Here is a 21105-nt window from a genome sequence, read left to right as displayed (position 1 = left end):
CTTCCTTCCTTCCTTCCTTCCTTCCTTCCTTCCTTCCTTCCTTCCTTTCTTTCTTTCTTTCTTTCTTTCTTTCTTTCTTTCTTTCTTTCTTTCTTTCTTTCTTTCTTTGATAAATGGCACCTTAAAAAGAAATGTTCTTTTTCTGGACTGTCTCCTCACTAAAACTGTGTGTGGATCTGGAGTTTTAAAAATTATTTAAAAGTCTCGTGTGGTGGTGCATGCCTTTAATCGCAGCACTCAGGAGGCAGGGACAGGTGGATCTCTGTGAGTTTGAGGCCTGCCTGGTCTACAGAGCCAGCCAAGGCTACACAGAGAAACCTTGTCTTGAAAAACCAAAACAAACAAACAAAAAAATAAGAGCGAGAGCTAGAAAGAGAGAGAAAGCAGTAACTATCTTGGAACTTTGAGCAGTACCAAGCCTATTCAATCCTCAAAAAATATCTAGGAATTTAAGATCTGTTTCTACTTCCGCCATTCTGGCATAGGAAATTTGCTCAGAGCTAAAACTCTGGTTTTGTTTTGTTTATTTGTTTAACTTTTCGCTTTATTCTACGTATATGGATGTTTTGACTGCAGGCCCCATATGTGTGGAAGTGCTTACAAAGACTAGAAAAGGATGACAGATCCTCCTGATCTGGTGTTACGATTGTGAGCCGCCAAATGGGTGCTAAGAACTGACCTGGGTCCTCTGAAGAGAGGCAGGTGTGCTCTTAATTACTGAACCATCTCTCCAGCCCCTAACCAAAGTGTTTTGGGGTCAGTGTTCACATTCAACTATTATTGGCCCTCCGGAGCATTTTTTAAAATAATTTGTTTAATTTTATTTTATGTGCATTAGTGTAAAGGTGCCAGATTCATTGGAATTGGCATTACAGACAGTTGTGAGCTGCCATGTGAGTGCTGGGAATTGAACTAGGATCCTTTGGAAGAGCAGACAGAGCTCTTAACCACCGAGCCATCTCTCCAGCCCCCCTCTAGAGCTTTTAAATCACTTATGTTGTATCATACTTTTTAAATCTGTTTCAGTGCCATAGTTTTTGGGTTTTGCCTGGCTCCTCACTATCTTGATATGTGCTCAAAGGACTCCCGATTATCTGGGAGGTGAGGAACGATCATAAGGCACAGGGTTCAATCCCAAGCAGCAAAAAGAAAAAGGAAGTTGGAAGTCAGGGCATGAATATGATTAAGTTTTTGTTCGAGAACAGCAGCCTGAGAGAGTCAAGACATTGTGCAGTCTCCATGAGATGATTCAACAGGCTTTAAGCAACTGAGTGCTTACACACAAAGTTTGCTTCTCAAGCTTTAGATGTATACTCATAACTTGGGGGGGGGCTGTTAAAATACATATCTAGATTCAGGAGGTTTGGGGTGGGGCCTGAGATGCTACAATTCTAACAAACTTAGAAATGCTGGTGTTGCTGGGTCTGGAGAATATACTTTTGAGTAACAAAAATATATTAAAGAAATATTAGGACCTCTGAGAGAGCTCAGTAAAGTGCTTGCTACAAAAGCATGACAGTCTGAGTTCTGGTCCCCAGCACATGTAAAAGTCTGGTCCATCTGTATGTGTGTATTCTCCACCCCACCACCTTCTCCCCTCCCCCAGAGGGCCAAGTAGATCCCACAGGCTCAATGGCTAGCCATCCTAGCAGAAATGACGACTCTAGTTTCAGTGAACAATGCTGTCTCAAAAACTAAAGTGGACAGTCACAGAGGAAAACACCTGAGGTCAGTCTCTGGCCTCCACAAGCACACACACATGCATACACTTTACACATATAAAGGAACCAAAAGAAATCTTATATATATTCATATACATTAAACTTTATGGGAATTTGTGACTGAGTAGGTGGTGTTACATTCAAGAGTGAGGTAAAATACATATTGAATAAACCTTCTACCACAAAGCTACACCTCTAGCCTAAAAAGCAACTATAGACATGTTTCCAGTTTGTATCTGTGTGAAGGTAATATTATCCACTAGTTACAAGATGAGGAACAGGTCTGGGTAGGGTAGAGAGCAATAACAGAACATTTATTGGGTACATAATATACTATGCACCAGGCTCTTTGTGTGTTGTTTTATTTATTCTGTAGGATACATTTATGAGGTGGATATTATTGCAATCCCTCATAAGCCTGGGGAAATTGAAGCTAAGGCTTTTATCAATTAACTGTTGGTAGTTTGGCTATACATAGTTAATGTAAATGTGGAGACCAGAGGGCGGTCTGTTGTGCAGTAGATATGCTGACCTGGGGCTTGAGAAGTTATTCTTGGGCCAGTGAGATGACTCAGAAGATAAAGGTGCTCGCCACAAAACCTGATGACCTGAGGTTGCTTTCGGAACCCACATGGTAGAAGGAGAAAAAGAATTCATCAGTGACTTTCACAACCATGGATGCTGTAGGCAGGCCCTCCCCCCACCTCATCCTGCACTAGATAAATGCACAAACAGAATTAAAAGAGTTATTCGGAGCAACAGAGATTTGGGAAGAATTAAGACTTTTTTTTTTTTTTTTTTTTTTTTTTTTTTTGAAAGCAGAGTGTTCTGTAGCTCCTCATGCCGGCCTCGAGCTCGTTTTGAAGCCAAGAATAACCTCGAACTTCTAATTCCTCTGCTCCCACCTTTTGAGCACTAGGAGCATTGATGTCTACCGCCGCTCTGACGCTAGTTTTTAGCTTTTTAAATAAGTAACTTTATCCTCTGATAAGGTATTACTAGTTTGTTCTTTATTCCTAAAATGTATCCACTTTTGGCAGCTCTAGCGATGGCTCAGCAGTTAAGAGTGCTTGGCTGCTCTTGCAGCGGACCTAGGTTCAGTTCTCAGCATTCACATGACAGCTCCGTAACTCCAGTTCCAGCACCGTCTCCTGAACTCTACCGGCACCAGGCAAACATTTACACTCAGAGAATAAAGAGAAATAAATCTTTTTTTAAAAAAATGTGTCCAATCTTTAACAGTAGTCTCCAGGGTCAGGATCCTGGAGGAGACTCTCCAGCCGCAGGGCAGATCAAGGTGGTGTCCCTACAGATATGCAGAGCATTGCTTTTAGTCTCTGCTTACATACTGTCCCGTGGGCAGTGGGCAGTTCATGGGGTTCTGGGACTGTCTGGTTATTTTGAGTGAGTGATGTCACTGGATCTGGTTATCAGGAGCAGCCTTGGTTGCAGTGGGGTTGCTGACTAAGCTATTTTTATATGTCTAAAAGGCATTTTTTTTTTGGGGGGGGTCGTGTTTCGAGATAGGATTTCTATGTGTAGTCTTGGCTAGCCTGAACTCGCTTTTTAGACCAGGCCTGGCCTCGAACTCGCAGAGATCCTCCTGCTTTTGCCTCCCCAAGTGTTGGGATCACAGGCGTGCGCCAGCAGGCCCGGCTTAAAATGTTTGTTTTTGTTTTTAACTATGCTCATTACAATGTGAACATATCCTTCCGGGTCTGGGTCATGCTTTTTTGTTTCTGTCCCAGTCTGAGGGTCTAAGTTCATCAGTGTGCGGTGAATTCCTAGAGGCCTGTCTCAGGGGTCCAGCGGGTGGTGTGCAGAGTCCTCTGGTCTCACGCCATGTCCCCGGTCTCGCGCAAGTTCGTTCCAGACCAGGCACAGCAGTCGGACAGCCGTGGTGATCTGGGGGGGAGGGGGGTCGTTACGACTAGGTTCCAACCTGGCTTCCAAAAGCCACCTAGCTCTCTAGACAGCCACCGCACGTGACGGCCCTCCCCCGCAGCCGCAGTGCTCCTGCCCTAGCTCGCTGCTTCCGCCGGCCCGCGGGGCCCCGCCCCTCTCTGCCACGAAGAGCCAATCAGCACGCACGCCCTTGACTCCGCCCCAGCGGCCCTCGACGCGAGCCCCTCCCTCCTCCCACTCGCTGCCCGCCCGTCAAGCAGGAAGGCAGGCGGTGTTCGGCTGGTGCTCGGTTCTCTTGGCTGTGTTGTCCTCCTTCCTGGTTCCCGGTCACCGGCGGCGGCGGCGGCGGCGGCGGCTGCACGGACGGCGGCGCGGTCCCTGCGGGAGGGGCAGCACTAACCAAGCGGCAGCCGCGGAACAGCGAGCCCAACGCGGCGGCGGCGGCGGCGGCGGCGGCGGCGGCGGCGGCTGGGCAGCCAACATGGCGGCGGCGGTGGCGGCGGGTCCGGAGATGGTCCGCGGGCAGGTGTTCGACGTGGGGCCGCGCTACACCAATCTCTCGTACATCGGGGAAGGCGCCTACGGCATGGTTTGGTGAGTGCGCTGGTTTGCAAGCCGGGCCGTCCCCGGTCACCCTGTGCCCCTGCCCTGTGGCTGCTCTGGACGCGGACGCGGCCCTTCCCGCGCCTCGGCCTCGGCGTTCCACGACGACCCGGACCCCTGGCTCCTCCTTGGCCCCCGCTCCAGGAGCCCCGGGGCGGGGTCGCGGAGCCCGGCGAGGCTTAGGTGTTTCTGGGGTGCTTCCTGATCTGGCCCTCGTTGCCGTTGGAGGGGCGCCCCAGACTGAGGCCAGGACCCCAGGACTCCCGGACTGGGTCCCAAGCGTGTGCTTTGGATGCTTCTCCCTCGGGATGGGAACGGAAGTGCACCGTGTCCCCTAATTTATAGCATGATAGCCGCCTTCCTGTGACATTCGATTGTAAAACCAGGAATTCCATCAGATGCTTGTCCGCGGCGGCGGCGGCGCCCGCCGTTTTCCAAACCAGAATCCTCGGCTTGTGTGCTGCTGAACACAAAAATATTTTACTCAACCCTTCCTTCTGTACGTGAACAGCATTCACAAAATAGCTTCAGCACAGCTAATGATGCGTTCCTGCTCAGGCTTTCTAAAAAGCATTAATGAGACCAGCGCTGGTTGTGGGCATATTGAGATCTTGAAGTTTCAAAATGGATTTAAACTCACCGGTTTCGTTTCAGAAAGGATAAGCAAACATCACTCTTAAGAGCTAAGATGTATTCGGAATTGGGCCTAATTTGACGTTAAATTACCCCTTCGTGACTCTTCAAGAGCGCTCAGTTAACAACAGTGTGAGTGTATCCATATGTTTTGGCCCGGTTTGTGTGACCAATTCCCCTTAACGTTTTAGCATTCTGGTATATATACAGCCCTAGTAGTTGTTACACGGTCACTCGCAGGATTTCTCACCTGCTTGTGGAATGACGAGAGAGGAATCGTCTTTATTAGAACTGTGGAAAGAAAAGGTAACCTCTTTCGGATGAGGTATTGAAAGTAAGGCTTTTTCCCAAGGTCACAGAACTAGAATCAGACGTTGATCATAGACAGATCCTGTTTCAAGTGCTGCAGCTCTTCATTCGTTGCACACGCCTTTCCCTGGTAGTGTTAATAATCTCAGGATTTTAGCGTATTTTCTTGATGAACAAGTCTATTTCAGAAATGCACTCAAATTTGAATGGTCGTAATTTTAGAAATTCCAGGAAAGATGTGTTTTCACCAAGTATGTCAACTAGATAGAATAATTAACGTTCTTATTTATTTTAAAGACTCATGAATAGTTATATTCTTTATGAGCAAAATGTTTCATAGTGTACAGTTAGGAAGATAAAAGTGAACTGGCCCTGGGAGTCAAAAGAAATTAAATTAGACCTTACACAGGAATGGAGGAAAAAGTACTTATGTCTTCCACTTATGTCTTGCACCTGCTGGTAAATATGCCAGTAACTGTCTTCTAGATACCCATGATTGCCCACCATAGTCTCAGTTATTTTTTAATATTAATATTTAATATTTATATTAATATTTAATTTATATTATAAATATACTATATAAATTTATATAATTTAATTTATATTAAATTATAATAATTTAATATTAATATTAATATTTTTTAATTAGCTTACTAGGAAGGGGGCCACAGCTGGGATACAAAGTGAATAAATAATTAATAAAAAAATAAGTAAAATTTAAAAATTAGCCTATTCTAAATAGGGACAAGAAATTTAAGCTATGTCAGTTGACTGCCACCCCTGGCTGATAAGATGGATTGTTTAAATCCTGTTGCTATGGCTGCTGTGAAGGAGCTTGACCTTTGAAGTTTCGCTGTGAAAAGTTTTCTTTAAAATTAAAATTTTAGGAGCTGGAGAGATGACTCATCAGTTAAGAACTCTGTCTGCTCTGGGTTCGATTCCCAGTACCCACATGGCAGCTTACAACTGTCTGTAATTCCAGTTCCTGAAGATCAGTTGTTCTCTTACACATGGATTTGAGCAAAACACCTATGCTCATGAAATAAATAAAATTAAATGTAAAAACACTTTTTGTTTGTTTGTTTGCTTTTTGAGACAGGGTTTCTCTATGTAATAGCCCTGGCTGTTGTAGAACTCATTTTGTAGACCAGGCTGGCCTCAAACTCACAGAAATCTGCTTGTCTCTGCTTCCCATCTAGTACCTATAAATTTTAATTTCAAGAAAAATGCAGGTATAATTAGAATTTCAATTCTGGTGTCAGCCTTTTAGCTCCAGGTTGATAACTTAGTATTTATTCTTAATTGTAGTTCATTAATATTTGATCAGTGCTGAGCTTATGGAGGCTTCGTGGCTTGAATGTATCCTTGAATATTTGTGATCTTTAAAAAGCTTGAGATATGGCATAGCTGTTACAAGTACCTGCTGCTCTTGCAGAGAACCTAAAGTTCAGATTCCAGTATCTACATTAGGTGACCCTCTGGCTTCCCAGGGCATCTGTATATGTACTGAGTAGAAAACTCTCAAGGGATACTGAAAGATTTAAATTTAAAAATAAAGCTTTAAAAATTATTTAAGGGATTTTCAGCTATTTTTTTAGCAGGATTTCCCTAAAGCAGTTCATCATACGAAGACAAAAAGATAAGATTGGGTGTGAATGGGGGCTTGGTTTGCCAGATAGCTTGCTCAGGGTTCCTTCAGGAATTCAATTCCTAACAGCCTCTAACTCCAGCTCCAACATGTCCCTGACCTCTTGTGGATTCCTGTGTATGTGCACACACACACACACATCAAATTTTAAAAAATGTTTTTTAAAAGAATAAGACTGAGTTTTGAGTTGGATATTTAAGAGTGGGTGTGATTTTTTTTTTTTTTTTTTGATAGGTAGATAATAGGAACAAGTAATAGCTTGCGCTGTTGAGTCTAATCTTAGAAAAGTACTAAGGTGAAAAACTATAGAGGACTCCATAACAAAAGTAAGTGATTTTTATTTGTTCAGTGGAAAAGAAAGCATTGAAGTTTTTGAGAGTCGGTTGTGGTCAAATTTTAAATTTAGTGGTGATACAGCAGCCAGAACATTGTAGAACTTTCAAGGTGCAGTAATTCAGTGTCAGTGGAGATGACTCTTTAGCAGACACAATCAGTCAGAAGAGCTCTTGTGGAAAGCAATAAGAGACTTAATGAAGGCAAGGGCAAAAGCAAGAGCCGTGGTAGTTATCAGGTAAGAATCCAAGAAAGATGGGTTTAGGTTTGAAGATGGCTGAGCTAAAATGAGACAAGGCTTAGTACTGGTGCCATAATTGAACAGAAGGGGATATGGTAGGCAGAGCAGTTTTGTGATTGTTTTGTCAGTTAAGTTTGTAGACCATTCATGGCTACAGAAAGCACCTTGAAGTTTGTCACAAGAGAGCAGGAGCTAATGATGAAAATTTGTATACAGAGGCTTAGAGCAATGACTCAGCCTTAAGAGTATTTGCTGTTCTTGTAGAGGGCTGGGGTTCAATTCCCAGAACCCACATGATGGCTTACAACTGCCCTTAATTCTGGTTCCGGTGGATCCAACCTCTTCTGGCTCCACAGGCACCAAGTATGTACATGATGCACAAACATACAAGTAGGCAGAATACAGAAAAAATAAATCTTTTAAAAAAGAAAACTTTATACAGTGAGTAATAGCTAAAATCATGAGCGGAGGAGCACTATTATTTGAGGCATTAAATTCTTAAAATTGTGAACATGCTTGTTCAACATTAGCAGATTTTTCAGAGGGATTTTTACAGGTTCAGGAGAAATTAAAGCATCACTGCCAAAGAGAAGCCTGAGAACCAGTGAACTGCATAGAAGAATGACAGAAATGAGAAGGAAGAAGTGCGGTTGTCTACTGAGATAACCATTTATTGTGAATAAGTTCAATTTTTTTAAACTGTGTGTGCACACATGCATGCGTGTGTGCTTGGAGGCCAAAGGAGGGAGTTAACAGGCGTTTGTGAGCCACTAGATGCTGGTACTGAAAACTGAACTGGAGTTTTCTGCAAAAACAGCAAGTATCCTTAAACCCTGAGCCAATCTCTCCAGCCCTGGATACATTTAATTTTTCTGTGTTTCTGTATATGACAGAAGGGTTGGAGGATTCTTAATTTAAGGTCAGGCTAATGGAAGTGGTGAGAAAAGATCTGAGAACTGAAGTAGGGGATTATCTGCCTGTGGGTACCAGTGAAAGGCAAGTCATGGGGAAGATAGGAACTGTGGTCAACGGGACCAGCAAAGCAAGACTTGGTATTGTCACGGGAGCCCAAGGACATGGCAGTCCTTAAAAGGTTACTTATTACAGAGAGCAAAAGAATGCAAATGACGACTCCTAACCAAAAAGGTGGTTCCTGTTAGAGTTCTATTTTCCTTTTCCTGATAGTGCAGTGTTCTGTTCTTTTAAGATTTTATGATGAAGACATTCACTTATGTCACTTACGCTGCACTTTTTTGTTGTGTGTATGGCTAAGAAGTATGTATCAAATCTAGAGCCCGGTGCACACCTCTAATCCCAGGCAGACCTCTGTGAGTTCCAGGCCAGCATGGTCTACAGAGCCAGTCCAGGATAGTCAAGGCTACACAGAGAAACCCTGTTTCTAAAAAAGCAAAAGAAAAAAGTATGTATTGAATCTAATCCTCAAGCAACTGTGAAAGTGTTTAATTTTCTTTTGTTCTTTTCTGTGGGGTGATTTGAAGGCATTTAGGTAACTTGCTCTAGGACATAGCTGGGAACATGATAGAGGTTAGGAGTATGACTCAGTGGGACATGACTGAGCTGGGAGTATGACTTGGTGGTATAGGGCTTGGGTCTGCTATATGTGAGGTGACGACAGTGCATTCTGTTTGCTTCCTGAGTGACATGCAAAAGATTATAGAGTTGGAGTTGGAATTAGGGCATTGGGAGTGTGGCTCAGTGTGGTGCTTTCTTAACATTCTCTGGGGTTCAACCCAATGTTCAATAAACAGGGAGGGAGGGTAAAGTTGAGAAAATGGATTCGGTAACAAAGATGTTATTTACTTTTTCTTGTATCTCTTTTTAGCCTTCCTTAAAACTGTTGTATAAAGTAATTTGCTCAGAAAGAGCTCAACAGGCACAGGGTTCACCTGGTGACTTTATCTGATGTGCTTGGGCAGGGACACAAACTGCTAGTGCTGTGTAGGAGGAGTGTGTGAAATGGTGAGTAATGGAAGGCTGTCTTCACCAGGCCTTTCGCGTGGTTAAGCTTAGTGTTAATGTGTGAGTAGCTACCTCTAAAGACCCTTTTTAGGTAGAGAGAAATAATACATGCAGAAGCATGGCAGCATGAAAACAGCACATGTGGTCAGGAAAACCACATGTGAGAAGGCTAGAGTAAAAGCACCTTAGGAGAAAGGCTGTGGTTGGGACAGCTGAGAGAAGTCAACTTGGTGCTGTAGATGACTGGGATCGTCAAAGGATGGCCCTCCTTTTTGCAGTTCTTTATAAAGTGTGTGCTCTGCTCTGTCTCCTCTTACTTTTATTTGTTTTGTGTGTGTTTTGAGAAACAGTAGCTCAAGCTGGCCACTAACTCACTGTGTGCTGAGGATCTTAAATTCCTTGTCTCCAGCACAAATGCTGGGATTGTAGGATGTGCAACCACACCTACCTTGGGATTCAGAAACTCAGATGTAGTTGCTAAACTAACAAATTGTAGGTAGATCTTATTTAGAGCCTAAAAATGTGAGGAGACGAGCTCACATAAACATCAGAAATGTAGTGTGTCTCAGCAGTCTAAATTATAACATTTTAAATATTTATAGTCCCCAAGGTACTCTTGATAGCTAGCTGTAACTGTTACCCTGTTGCATGAATTTATTTGGATTATTTTTAGTTCCCAAGTGTTACAGAGGTTTTTATGAACTGCATCCAAGTGGTATAGGGCTTGGGTCTGCTATATGTGAGGCGAGCAACCACATATACTTACTAATTAAAAAGCGTTGATGCTGGACATGGTAGCCCACCCCTTTAGTCCAGCACTGGGAGGCAGAAGCAGGTCTCTATACGTTCAAATTAAACAACTGAGGGAAAAAAATGAGGGGCGAGGGGAGAACAGTTGAAGGCTGGGAAGATGGCTCAGGGGGTAAAAGTTTTTTTGCAAGCTTGATGACCTGAATTTGGATCTTTGCAATCTATGTAAAAGCCAGAGTGGTAGCATGTGTTTATAATTCCAGCACTCCTGAACATTGAGTGGGGGAGGCAGAGACAAAAGATTACCGTGGAAGTTCATGGGCCTGCTAGCCTGGAGTATGTAGCACAGTGGCAAACAAAAGACCCTGCTTCAAGCAAGGTGGAGAGTGCCAGGGCCTGTTCTTGAGGTCCTCTGACCTCCACATGTGTGTCCTTTCAAGTATTTGAAAACATTTTCTTTCCCTGAATCCTTCCTCTTACGCTACCTTGGAGTGGTGTTTATTCTTTTCTTTGCTTTTATTCCTTTTTGCTTTGGGTTCCCACACTGAGAGGTGTCTAAAAACACATTCAGTTTTTAAACATACTCATTGTCGCTGTTGCTACCAGTAAAGGCTGGCACAGCCTGACCTTTGAAATAGCCCACTCTGTGTAAGGAGAAAAATGCCGGGAGGATTTTTGACTCCAGGCTTTATGGAATGTGAGTAGAACTACTAGAGAAGAAAGTTATAAACAACTCAACTAAGTTAGAGGTTCCTGTTCTATTGACCAAAAAAGAAAAAAAATTGAAAGGATTGTATTCTCTGGGGTCTTCAAACTGCCACCTGAAGCAAGGGCCTTCAGAGCCTGACCTCATAGAAAGCTTTATGGTTGACATATTCTGCCCTATTGAAGCATTATCATTTTGTCTCTTCTTGTTCTCTCTACCCCCTTTCCTTTTCTTTCTGGCTTTTTGTTTTCCTTTCACCCATCTATTTCATTCACACATGATTAGGACAAACAGCATAAGGCAAGGATTCCATTGCTTTAAAAGCATTGAAAAGTCCATAGTCTAGATTACTCACTAACTTCCCTGTGTGCTGATTTGAATGAAGATGTCCTCTGTAGGTGAACTTTGTTTCCAGTTGGTGATACTGTTTGGGAGGTTTAGAAGGTGTGACCTTGTTGGAAGAGGTATGCCTCTGAGTAGGCTTTGAGGATTTTAACACTGGTACCATTCCCAATGTGTCCTCTCTGTTTCCTGCTTTGTATTTCAAAATGTGAGATCTCAGCGTGCTGTTCCAGCCACCATGTCTGCTGCCTGAAGCCATGCAGTCACTAATCATAAGGCAACCATAAGCCAAAATAAAATCTTCCTAAAGTTACCTTGATCATGGTGTTTTTTTCATAGCAGCAGTCTTACAGCCAGCTCTGAGTCAGGAACCTATGGCTAGCAGTAACTACAAAGTGGGTGTCATGGAGTATGCCACAACCAACTGATAGACTGCAGGCAGAAAAGTGCCCTAAATCATGTAGTTTCACAGTCACGTACTTTCCTTTTTTAAATTTCTAAATAATGAAATAATTGCGTTAGGTTAAGAACTCCCTATGCAGTGATAGCCTTTCTTTCTTTCTTTTTTTTTTTTTAATGGCTTTACTATATATGTAGATCTGGCTAGTGTCAAACTTAGAAAAACTTAGAAGTAACTGGAACTTCTGCCTACTGAATCCTAGGATTACAGGCACAATTGATTACACTCAGCTCAAGAGACATTCGCATGTGCTTATGTGTGAAGATCAGAAGTTGATGTCAGGAGTCTTCCTTTACTGCACACCACCTTTGAGGAGGAGGCAGTTCGACTTACAAGGGGCAGCGGGCTGGGCAATGATGAGAGTGCCATCATCTCTGCTTTTTCTATTTCTTTTCTTTTTTTTTTTTTTTTTGAGACATGGTATCACTGAACTTGGAGATCATCATTATTGCCTCAACCAGCTCACTAATAAGCCCTAGGGATTCACTTGTATCCACATCCCAAGTGCTGGGGTTACAGGCATTCCAATCATGCCTGGCTTTCTCTGTAGGTTCCAAGGGTCTGAATGCAGGACCTTATGAGTGTTCAGCTAGCATTCTGCCTGTTGGGCCATACTCTCAGAGTCCTCAAGAGACATTCTTGGGGCTGGGGAAACAAGGCCCAGTATAGCAACAAACAAATTAAGAAACATTCTTTGCCGGATTCTTTAAGGTTGGTGTTCCTGATGCTGGTTGTAGCGCTCATTCTAGCATTTTATCTTGTTTATAGTGTCTCTTCAGTGCAGTAAGAAATAGCATGGATTTTGTCCAATTACATGCCACTGTGGAAAATTATCCAACACTTATCTGTTGTGAGGAGCTGGTAAGAGTGTCTGAGACCAGTTGAGTGCTGCATACCTGGTGGAGTTGTCAGTTTTCTCATTACTGTGACAAAATACCTAATAAGCAATGTGGGTTGGAAAGGTAGCTCAGTAGGCATAATCCTGATTACCTGAATTTGATCCCCGGGACCCATGTGGTGGGAAAGAGCCAACTCCTGAAATTTGTTCCCCAAACTCCATAGTATTGTGCACATGCCCACACCTATAAAAGTAATTAATTGATTAATTAACATAAGTTGTTTTTGTTTTTTGTTTTTTGTTTTTTTTTTTTTTTTTAAGAAAAAGCTGGAGAATTAGTTTCACATTGAGAAAGTCTAGAGCCACGATGGTTACATGTAGTGTTCAATTCTGAGTTGGGAAGACTAGATTGGAATCTAAACATTAGGTTGCTGATAATGTGTCAAATGTTAATGAGTTCGGAGGTTGCATTTTAATTATGTTCTTAAGAAATGCCCCCTAAAATAAGTATTATTTTGAAGAAGTGTATGTAGTTTCTTTTCAGTTAAAAGTTAAGTTACTTTGAAGAAGGTTTTTGTATAAATTCTTTGCTGAAGTTTCAGAAGATCCTTGAAGACAGCTATAGCTAGCTGGAAGAACTTTGGCCTGCAAGTCAACAGATCCAAATCTAGGTTCCTTGCTCTAGCAGATAGGAAAATGTTTGCTTGCTTTGGAGGTTCTTTTCAGTCTAAAGTGCTAAAACTTATCCTAAAATTTATACATTTTTCCCATTATATCATCTTTTTTTCTATCCCATTGTTTGAATCAGGTCATTTCCTTCAGGGTCGAAATACATGGAGGGCACTAGAGCAGTCCCAGTTTCAGCAGTTGGGCGGTGGAGGAAAGAGACCAGCGTGGGCTGCAGAGCAAGACCCTATCTTAAAAGAAAAAAAAAAAAGTGAAAAAGCAGCTAACTGCTATATTAAAACTGTTGTGGGAACAACTGAGGATTTAGCTCAGTGGTAAGGCTTTTTTTGCCCAGTGTGTATGAGGCCCCTGATTTGATCCCCAGTGGTTCTCAACCTTCCTAATGCTTCGATACAGTTCCCCATGACCCCCAACCATAAAATTATTTTTGTTGCTACTTAATAACTATAATTTTGTTACTGTTATGAATGGTAAATATCTGTTTTCTGATGGTATCAGGTGACCTCTGTGAAAGGTCCTTTGATCCATAGGTTGAGAACCACTGCCCTATCCCTTTTAAAAATGAGGCACCAAGATGTTCTTGAGACATTCTGCCAGGGATTACATTTTGCTAGTATTTGGAGGGGAGGGGTTATTATTTTTAATTGTACTCATAATGCATGCAGATGCCTGTAAAGGCCAGAGATGATGGATCCCACCCAGAAGCTGGAGTTTAAAACAGTTATGAGCTATCTTACATAGCTGCTGAAAACCCAGAACCAAACTCGGGTCCTCTAGAAAATCAGTAAGTGTTCTTAACTGCTGAGCCATCTTTCCAGGCTCATTTTTGTTTGAGTCAGGGTCTCATTTTGTAGACCGGGCAAGCCTCAAACTCAGATTCACTTGCCTCTGCCTTCTGAGTACTGGGATTAACTACTATGCCCAACTCCCTTCCCTTTTTGGTAGCATTTTTAAGTAACCATATAATCTTTGGGGACAGTCCTAATCATGTGTACCTTCATTGACAATAAAATTATATATTAAAAAGAGTATTAGAAAATTTCTTTAATACAAAGAGATTTGGAAAGAAAATAAATTTGTGGTTGTCTATCACTTTTGTTTTGTCTCTTTATTACCTAATTTTTTTGGGCAGGGGATGGTTCAAGACAGGTTTCTCCGTGTAGCACTAGTTGTCCTGGAACTCACTCTAGTCCAGGCTGGTCTCAAACTCATAGAGATCCACCTGCCACTGCCTCAGGTGGTGGGATCAAAGGTGTGTGCTACAACCACCTGGCAATTTAGATTTCTTTTTATCCTATCTTAGCTGTGCTAACCTACTTAGACCCTCCATTACAGACCTGAAGTGGAAGAACAGTGGTGGTAGAGGGCATACCTTACTTGTTCTTCTGTTAGAGGAAAGCCATTGCTGAAAAATGCTGGCTGGGTTGGAAAGGTCAGCAGGGAATGACAGACAAATGACTGAAGACAGTGTGGGCCTTTAGTTAGAGGAGAAAAAATGAATCCTGCAAAGGGGACAGTCACCTGGCTGTCTCCTTGCAAGCTGGGGTAGTTAAAGGGCAGGGAGAGGGGATCAAGGAAGGAGGTTGAAAAGTTTTGGGCACTGAGATTGTCAGTTGCTAGGGGTGACAAAGAATGTTGAGAAATCAGTGAAAGAATGTCATGGGGCAGTAGGTGAGAGAGGTTCTCACTGTGTAGCTCTGGGTGTCCTGGAACTCATTTGTAATAGACCAGTATGGCCTCAGAGACCAGGTTGAATTCACACAACCTGCCTTGATAAAAATCTTTTGTCAGCCAGTATCAGGGTTTGAATCAGGCAGTGCTAGGAATCTAGGAGAACAGGTCCGGAATGCTGATTACAATTTAGCCAAACTAGAGCTTTTCAAATGGTGTGGCCATGTCTAACAGATTTTTATAAGATTTTCATTTTTGAACTAAAAAAAAAAATTCTGCACAAGCCACTTGGTGGTGGTGCATGCCTTTAGTCTTAGCATTTGGGAGGCTGAGGCAGACAGACGCCCAAGTTTGAGGCCAGCTTTGTCTACAGACAACTAGGGCTACACAGTAAGACCCTGTTTGGGGGCTGAGTAAGATCTGAATGATTGCATTTCCACCTTTTTTTTTTTTTTTTTTTTTTTTTTTTTTTTTTTTTAATTATAGCTATAGACCTTCCTGTTCTGGTCATGATTTTACAGCAGTGTGTGTGTGTGTTTTGCATTACAAGTAGGGCCTTGTACCTGTTAGGCAAGTTTTCTTATACTCAGCAGCATTGCCAGTTAATGTTTTTCTTCTTTGCTTTGAGTGTCAAAATTAGACCCTTTTACAAAGAGTAGGCTGTGTTCCTTCTGTTTTTGTAAAGTTAGACTGGATCGATTCCTTAAAAGCTTGATAGAATTTGCTTATAAACCAGTTGGTTTCGGTTTTTCTGAGTAGTTTGATTTGGTGTGAAACTGCTTCTCTTCAATATTGTTTCTAGATGATGAAATGAATGTTTTCACTTTCTTTTTTAAAGTTTTCTTTCTTTTTTCTTTTTAAATTTTATGTACATTGGAGTGAGGGTGTCACACCCCCTGGAACTGGAGTTACAGACAGTTGTGAGCGGCATGTGGGTGCTGGGATTAAATGCAAATCCTCTGGAAGAGCAGCCTGTGCTCCTAACTGCTGAGCCATTTTGTATGTGAGTTGATGGTTGTGAGGCACCATGTGGGTGCTGGGAACCAAATCTGAGTTCTCTGTGAGAGCAGCAGTGCCTTTGACCACTTACTCCTGTATTGATGTTATTTTAAAGAATAAATACAATACATGTGTCATTGTGAAGATTACAAAGTAGTTGGTACTTTTGGGGCTGAAGAGATGGTTCAGCCTGAGGCTGTCTCACGTGCACACTCGGTTCCCTTCCACAGTTGGTTACTATCTTCCATTTTTTGTGATTTGCATTTTCTTGTTAGTCTTTCCTCTTACTTTTTTACTTTTATTGAGGCATATATACATATGATATACATACAGAAAAATGCATGTGAGATTACAATTTGAGGGACTGACAAGGCCACTCAGCAGGTATGCAAGCCTGATGTCGACCTGAGTGATTCCTGGCACCATGTAAAGGAGAAGACTGACCGCTACATGTGTTGTCACACAGGTGCAGTGAGTGAGTGCAGGTGTCCAGGAGGCCAGAAGAGGGTGAAAGATCCCCTGAGCTCCAGTAAGGGGCAGTTGAGAGTTACCTGATAGGGTGCTGGAATCAAGCTTGGTTCCTCTGCAAGAGCAGCCAGTTGTCTTAATCACGGAGCCATCTCTTCAGCTCTTACATTCTATGTTTTCTGTTTTTGCTGCTGCTGAGCTGTTTTGGTTTTTTAAGATTTTGATTTGAAAAGTGGCTCAGAGCTAAGAATACTGGCTGCTTTTCAGAGTATTCAGGTCAATACCCAGAATCTATGTGGTGGCTCACAATAGTTTGGAACTCTGGTCCCAGGGGAATCTCACACCATTTTCTGGCCCCTGCAGGCACTCTATCACAAACATGATACATAGGCATACATCAGGCAAACACTCATACACATAAAAAAATAAATAAAATCTCAAAAAAATGCAGTGCGATAGTTTCACAAACTAAACATACCCATTCTAATCTGCTTCCAATCCAAGTCAAGTTTGAACCTCAACACCTAAGAAATCCTTAGTTTCTTTCAGTCATTACTCTCTCAAAAGAACCTCTATACTGGTACCTGTTCATCTAACTAGAATCAGGTAATACATACTTTATGTCTGACCCCTCCCCCATTAATTTTGTGTTCTTGTTTGAGGACTCATCTTCGCCAGAATATTAGTAGTATATGGTAAGATTATTTCTTAACCTGAGTGTAGGCCTGTGGTCTGTTGCTATGTTTAATTCCATTTATTTTCTTACTAACGTAGTGAGACAAGGTCTAATTAACCCAGCTTGATCTCAAACTCACAGTGTAGCCAGGGATGAGTTTGACCTTTGGATCATCCTGCCTCTACTCTCTAGATGCTGGGGTGAAAGACATGTGCCATCATGTCCAGTTACCCAGTGCTGAGGGGAGTTAACCACACCCTGCTTGTTCTCATTTTGTAATCAACAGTGCTTCCCCGGGCATCTTAAATGTGCTTAGTGAACATACACACATTTCTCTTAGGTCTGTATGTACCACAAGAAAGAGTGGTTGTGTCACCAGCAATGCATAGGGCTCAAGGGTTTCCAAAGTGATTAAATTTTATGGTACTCCCACTAGCAGCACAATTCTCCTCAGCCACACTTGGTCTTACCAATTATTGTTATGAAGTTGTGTGTGTGTGTGTAATGCACGCATTTGGAGTCCAGAGGTAAACCTTGGGTGACATTTCTCAAGCTGCCCACCTTCAGTAACTGGCCATTAAGCACCACGGATCCTCCTGTTTCTGCTTTCTCTGATTACAACTACATGCCCCCATGCCCTGCTTCTCAGCAGTCGCCCTGCTGAGTTAGTTCCCATCCCTCCATCACTTACTGTCTGCATTATTGCAAGTATTTCCTCTAGAGTTTCCTTCTTTCTCTCGTTTTGCTTAAGGGGTATTATATTTTAAAGGATACATTTTTGTATTTGTAATTGTATGTTTGTTTTTTTGTTGTTGTTTTGTTTTTAAATCTGGTGTTGGGCCAGGAAGATACTTAGCACTTGCCACCAAACCTAATAGAGTTCAATCCTCCCAGACACACATAGTGGAAGGAAAGAACCTCCTCTTGCAAATTGACCCCTAACCTCCCCCCAAAATAAATAAATGAGATGTACTTGTTTTTGTTTTTGAGACAGGATCTTACTGTGTAGTCCTGGCTGGCCTGAAACTCATAGAGTGCTGAGATTAAAGGTGTGTGCCAACATGTCACACAATAAATTAAAAACCAATTTTATTACAATACAGCACAATTCTACCTACAGCCATTAGTTGCAGATACACTACAAAATAACTTGTGACCCTATCAGAGGTGTCCTTATGAACTACTTCCAGAAGCTTGAGCTTTATGTCTACAGCATTGAAATAATCAGACCACTTCAGTACTCGTCATTAAGAAAAAAATGCTTCCATTTTCTGTTACTAGGTAAATTTTTTAATTCTTCTATTAGAACTTAAGTCTTCTGAGCCCTGACTTTCAGTGTCGTCTTGAATTTCAACTTCTGTTTCTGGATTTCTGCACAAATGACTATGCAACTCAGTCACCAACTTTTACTTCAGAATTCTCTTTCTCAAAACTAAACCACATAGCACTTTCCCCAGTAGTCATGAAGTGTTTTACAGGTAAAGTAGACCCCTCTTCCATAGCACCCAGAAGGGTCAGCTCTTGGAATGTGTTTTCTGTGTGTAATCAGATTTAATCCTGCAGCCCACAGCTCGTAATGACTCTTTGGTTTGAGTCTCTGTGGTGGTCCCATAGCCATACAGAGTGGAGCTTTGCCCCCCTGACCTCCTTTGTAGGCTGAGCCTGTGTGTCTTAGTTTGGCTTTCATTGCTGTGAAGAGACATCATGACCAAGGCAACCCTTACAAAGAAAAACATTTAATTGGGGCTGGCTTACAGTTTTAGAGGTTTAGTACATTATCATCATGGCATAAAGCATGGCAACGTGCAGGCAGACATGGTGCTGGAGGAGCCGAGAGTTCTACATTTTGATCCACAGGCAGCAGAAAGAGACTGTGCCACACTGGCTTGTAGCTTGAGCATAGGGAACCTCAAACTCATCAGTCTTTGGAGCCATTCCTATTCAAACCACCACAGCCTGCTTGCTAGAAGAAACAGTGGTTCAGTTATCCCTTTGATCAGGAAATAGCCAAGCCATAGGGCAAGTAGAGGAGAACAAATTGAGTTACTTTTCCTTACTCTTAATGGAATCTTTTAAATTTAGTTTTAGATTTCAGTTCTCAGGTGAAATTGATTATTTTGTGTATTAAGCATATCACCCACAGCTATTTAAAAGCTCACCTGTAATAAATTGTCTGTAGACCTGTTTCTACTATCCTTGTCTTAGTTTCTGTCTCTGTGTGGAAGTGAATGCTAGATACTGTGTATGAAATTTATGGAGGCTCTGGATGACATTCTCTTCCTGCAAAGGTTTACTCAAGCTTCTGACAGACAGATAGAGTGATGCCTCCATCTTAGTCCAGTCAGAGATTGAGCCGATTTGGAGCGTGGTTGTGGTTTTTTATATGACTTTGTCTACTTTTGATTTTTATCATCACTCCTAAGGGTAGAGCCATCTAGACATCTGTAGGTTGGAGGTGTTTATTAAAGTTCTCAGACCCAGATGTTCTACCCTAGGAGTCAGTTCTTTCTTTCCAGCAGAGTTCAGGGAGCAAACTGGGGTTGTTAGACCTGTGCATGAAGTAATTTTACCTGCGTGCCCAGAAACACTCTTCAGTAGCTTAAAAAAAAAAAAAAAAAAAAAAAGTAAATGTGTCAAATGGGTATTTATTTCCTCCTCTGCTCTAATAGGTTTTGGGTTGGTTGATTGGTTGGTTGGTTGGTTTTTAGAGACGGGTTCTCTGTGTAGCCTTGGCTGGCCTTGAACTCACAGATCCACCTGCCTCCACCTCCCAACTGCTGGGATTCAAGGCACATGCTGCCACCACCCTGCTCTTATAGGTTTCTTAAAACTCAAGTTTATCTGGCTTCTTTCATGGCCATGGCCTTATGACCCCAGATGCCACAGGTGCTCTGAAGGATACTAGTTCCAGTAGACAAGAAAGAAAAAGATGGAGGGGTGAGGTGAGGGAGAAAGAGTGTATGTTTCTATGGAGTGTGCCACACTTGGCCATTTGCTCAATGTGCACAAAACAAGACTTAGGCGTGTACTTTGAGACGATAAAAGATGTTATATGAAAGTATAGTGATCATGAAAGTGTCTCTTGATCGGTCCTCACCTAGAAAGACAAATGGGATGGACATTGGAGGGGAGGTAGGAGAAAACAAGTAGCAGGACAGGAGCCTACCACAGAGGGCCTCTGAAAGACTACCTAGCAGTGCATAAAAGCAGATTATGATTCATAATCATAAAAAGCGGGTTAAGACTCATAACCAAACCTTCAGCAGAGAGCAGGGAATCATATGAAAGAAGGGGGAGTTAGTAAGACCTGGAGAGGACAGGAGCGCCACAAGGACCAAATATATCAGGGCACAGGGGTCTTTCATGAGACTGTTTCTCCAACCAAGGACCATTGTATGGATATAACCAAGAACCCCTGCCCGGATATAGCCCATGGTAGCTCAGTATCCAAGTGGGTTCTCTACTTAGGGGAACAGGTACTATTTCTGACATGAACTCAACGGTGAGCTCTTCAACGCTCCCCTCCCCCGCCTCGGGAGGAGCAGCCTTTCTAGGCTACAGAAGAGGACATGGCAGCCAGTCCTGAAGAGACCTGATAAGCCAGGGTCAGATGGAAGGGGAGGGGGCTACGGCTGGGATACAAAGTAAGTAACCTGTGATTAGTATAAAAAAATTAAAAAAGAAAAAGAAAAGTGTCTCTCTTTTTTAATTTATTTTATGTGTAGTAGTGTGAAGATAACAGATTCCTTGGAATTGGTGGTACAGACAGTTGTGAGCTGCCATGTGGGTGCTGGGAATTGAACCCGGGTCCTTTGGAAGAGCAGACAGTGCTCTTAACCACTGAGCCATCTCTCCAGCCTGAGTGTCTCTTACTACGTTTTTTTATGTCCTTCGCTACTGTCGCCTTAAACTTCTTCTTCTTCATAGGTAGGGAAGATGATTATTTTGCTGTTAAACAGAGGATGAATGGAAGCAGGAAGTGCTTATAAGCAGGCTTCACAGGTTAATTTCTTTGTTATGTTTTTGTTTGCTTGCTTTTTTTTTGTAATGGTTAATCCTCATTGTCATCACCTTGATTGAATTGAGAAGCAACTAGGAAATGGGTGAAGCACATTCCTAGGTACTTCTTTGAGGA

At 42.4% G+C, this 21105-nt stretch overlaps 1 protein-coding gene across 2 annotated transcripts in view; it reads left to right on the top strand.

Annotated features, from left to right (window-relative positions):
* The first annotated feature begins 3878 nt into the window (after positions 1-3878).
* Mapk1 (mitogen-activated protein kinase 1) overlaps positions 3879-21105 on the top strand; it is a 59964-nt gene continuing 42737 nt past the window's right edge. For both annotated transcript variants that reach the window (XM_055610239.1, XM_055610238.1), the window contains exon 1: positions 3879-4220. In XM_055610239.1, the coding sequence (XP_055466214.1) occupies positions 4108-4220 (113 nt within the window). In that variant the 5' untranslated portion in view covers positions 3879-4107. The remainder of the gene's footprint in view (positions 4221-21105) is intronic.

Source organism: Psammomys obesus, unplaced genomic scaffold (assembly GCF_907164565.1).
Source record: "Psammomys obesus unplaced genomic scaffold, mPsaObe1.curated_primary_1811, whole genome shotgun sequence".
NCBI classification, from domain to species: domain Eukaryota; kingdom Metazoa; phylum Chordata; class Mammalia; order Rodentia; family Muridae; genus Psammomys; species Psammomys obesus.
The sequence above is the reverse complement of the archived record's forward strand: the minus strand, read 5'-3'. Positions and strand labels throughout refer to the sequence as shown.